The sequence below is a fragment of the Buceros rhinoceros genome, unplaced genomic scaffold (genome assembly GCF_000710305.1).
Source record: "Buceros rhinoceros silvestris isolate BGI_N320 unplaced genomic scaffold, ASM71030v1 scaffold37441, whole genome shotgun sequence".
In the NCBI taxonomy this organism is placed as follows: Eukaryota; Metazoa; Chordata; class Aves; order Bucerotiformes; family Bucerotidae; genus Buceros; species Buceros rhinoceros.
In genome coordinates, this window is record NW_010394309.1 from 1 (window position 1) to 3,206 (window position 3,206).

General features: G+C 58.0%; 1 protein-coding gene across 1 annotated transcript in view; it reads right to left on the reverse strand.

The window, feature by feature from the left end:
* Positions 1–2,624: 2,624 nt before the first annotated feature.
* SMCR8 (Smith-Magenis syndrome chromosome region, candidate 8) overlaps positions 2,625–3,206 on the reverse strand; it is a gene marked incomplete at its 5' end in the record, with an annotated part of 4,979 nt that continues 4,397 nt past the window's right edge. Inside the window, one exon of the mRNA XM_010145195.1 lies at positions 2,625–3,078. Within this exon, the coding sequence (XP_010143497.1) occupies positions 2,625–3,078 (454 nt within the window). The remainder of the gene's footprint in view (positions 3,079–3,206) is intronic.

The window sequence follows — 3,206 nt, forward strand, 5'->3', positions numbered from 1 at the left end:
GGATGGCGTGAGCTGACAGACACACATGCCGAGATCTGCTGCGGGAGCTGTTAGTGCGAAGATCGTCACTTAGTCTGCGAGTATCAGAAACCAGTGAGGTACCACAGTGAAGGCGAGGAAAAAGTCCTAACGTGCCAATACAGGGATCTCTATGTACAGGAGCAGGAGAGATGACTGAGCCAAGGGGAATTCAGCTCCCCCAATTTCCGCCGCCGTTATGGGCGCTGCGAGCAGCCAGGACAGCCTGGGCCCCAGCCACAGCCCCACCTAACTGCCCCTTTCCTGGCGTCCGAGGTGACCCTGTGTGAGCGGCGTTGGGAGAATTGCTCCAAGGTGTGTTTCAAGAGCCGAGTCACAGAGCTTCCGGCAAAGCCCCCAGGGCATCCTTCCAAATCAGAGCTGCTCTGTGGCGGCAGATGAAGCAGGTCAGACAGTTGGGAGCGCAAATATGCTCAACACAGCCTTGAACGTCAGAGGCGACAGGTTTGATAGAGGGAGCAACGAGAAGGAGCTATTTATCAATTTCTGAGCGCAGCTGCACGCCCCGCGTCGAGAGTGCTGTGACTACGAGAGGAGCCAACACTCACCATCGATCCCGCTCTGTGCTGTCAGCCTGGAGGAAGACGTGAGTGAGTCAGCAGGGACCGTGTTCTTCCCTCCCTCCTCAAACCCAAACAGCATCGGGTCGTTTTCCACTGTGCCGAGCCCTTCTCCAGAGCTGCGGGTCAGGCAGGACCACCCCACCTCACCTCAGAACATGGGTGTTTTCCACGGACACAGAAGCCTTCCACCAGCAGACCAGGTCATGTGCGACAGGAGGGAAGGGAAAAGGCCTTTAAACGTGCCGTAAAGACACGCAGCCCCGCGCCCAGGCACACACCGCTCACCTTCAGCAAAGGCCACATCACGCTGCTTCCCAAAACACGCTGTCACAAGCAACCCCTGATCTTGGAAATCCCTCTGGAAGCACCATGAGCTCAACCGGCCTAGCTGAGCTGGTCTCACCAGAACCAACACTTAAATCAGCCCTTCTGCCCTGTGCCCTCATACATCCACCCCAGAGAGCCCTTTCCAGGGGAGAGGAGGCAGCAGCAGGGGTGGTGAAGCACGGATGCTGCTGCCACACCTCCTCACGGAGCCTCCTTGCCCTTGGGACACAGGTTTCGGAGCAGCGTGGTTGTCACTGCAAGTTTCTGTGGGGTCTGAGCCAGCCTACGAACTCCAGACCCTAAAATTCCCCGGGCACAGAATCACTTCACACCGACCTCCAGCAGTGCCTCACATCGTCACAAGAACCAAACGACGCAGCAGCTCTAAAAACAAATAAAACCAAGGGTTATTTTTCCCAGCGAGGCTTTTCTTGCTCAGTACCGTGGGGGCTGCTCCCAGGACTGGTGGCTGAGACGAGACCCCAGAGGGAAGCGCCCAGCCTGGGCGCAAAGCTCAGGAACAACCCGGGAGCGTCACCACGCTGGTGACACAACCTCTATGGCACAGGCAGTGGCGCAGAAGCCTTGATGGGAAAGTCCTCGGCTCAGGGAGCGGCAGCTCGGCCCAGCAGCGCCCTGGGAGAGGTAGTCGAGACACAACAAAGGCTTGGCCAGATCCTGACCCTGCCCTCCAGCAAAGCACAGGAGCCAACTCCCCGACGGAAAAAACCCAGAAAATAAACTATTATGGACACGAGGCGGATCCAGGACATTCATGGCCGGTCTCTCCTGAGCTCTAACATCTGGCTGCTCTCACAGCCTGTCTCGCAGCAGAGCTTCTGCTGAATTGCTCTATTCCTTTCCCCATCAGCCTAAAAACAAGCCCCCCTCCCCACCCTGTTCAGTTCCCCTCTCTCCTTAAAAGGCCACCTTTGGCCTCAAATGCTTCGAAGGCTCCGGTCTCCCTCCCGCCCTTCTCAGAGGTGACAAAAAGGCACGGTGCTCTACATTCACAGCAGTGGGGTTACGGGGGCCTTCACATTCCAGATTTTAACAAAAGCTGAGAGGAACTGGCAAACTCCCCCTGTAGAGACGCACATGTGCTTTCACCGCGCTCCCACCCGCCCTGGGAGGCACCAGGAAACTCCGAAAAATCCAGGAAGGGACCACGAGCCGCTGCCGCTGCACACAGACAGGTAACTGACCCTGCCGCCCTGCCAGGGAGCTTCTGAGCTACACGAGACACCGGTGGCTTAAACACTTCACGTGGCCTTATCTCCCCGCCGGTCTCTGCCCTGGCTCCATGGGAGGACCAACACATTTAGGGCTCTGGCAGAAGCATGTGGAGCACTTTGGGGGCTGCTCACTAGTATTGATCCCCAAGACAGCCCACCTCTCTCTCCACGCCACAAGCCCCCTGGGACGCTGCTGTGAGATGTTTTACAAGTTCGCAGTGCCCCTTCTAGTGTTTCAAACCAGAGCGTCCGGCGGTTTATGTGAGGGAACATCGACCTTCTCGGGCACAGGGAGCCAGGCAGACACCCAGCCCCTCAGACACCTGTGGCTGCGGAGCACAGACGCTGGCAAACGCATCGGCTTCTTCCCGGCGTAGGAGAGCTGCTGCAGGCAGCGTCGACGTCAAGCACGGATGAGCTCTGCCGCAGCGGGAGCGCAGGGGCAGGCGGCCCGGCCGGGCTAGATTTTGTACAAAAAGCTGGGAACGTAGTCAAACCTGAGCAGAGGGTTCACCCTCCGGCCGGGCTCCTGAATGTACTGCAGCTTCAGCAGCTCCGCTAAATACTGCACGATTTTGATATCCTCGTTGGCGAGGCCCAGCTGAAGCTTCAGGAAGTTCATCCTGCGGTTCACGACGGCTTCCTCCGGTTCCCTTTCACTGATGGGAAGGTGCAAATGGTGGCAGAAGGTGAAGAGGAAGGCTTTGGAGCACAGCTGGGTGAGGATGCTTTGGACGTGCAGATAGTAGGTGCTCCCTCGCTTGATCTGTGTGCGGTGGTCCGCCAGCCGCGACACCAAGGTGCCTTTGTAAAGGGGGCAGCGGAGAGTCTTACTGTCGGCGTCCAGAATGCTGAGGTACCGGCTGTAGCGGCTCAGGGCGTGCAGGACATTCACCCCAGCAGGCGACACCGTCCTGAAACAGCAAGGAGAGAGGTCACAGCTGGAGGGGACCAGTTAAGCAGCAGATTGTGTCTGTGCTCCTGTATCACACGCGCTTTCCCCTTTAATTCACGAGATGGTACAGGGGCCTCTGCGGGCAAC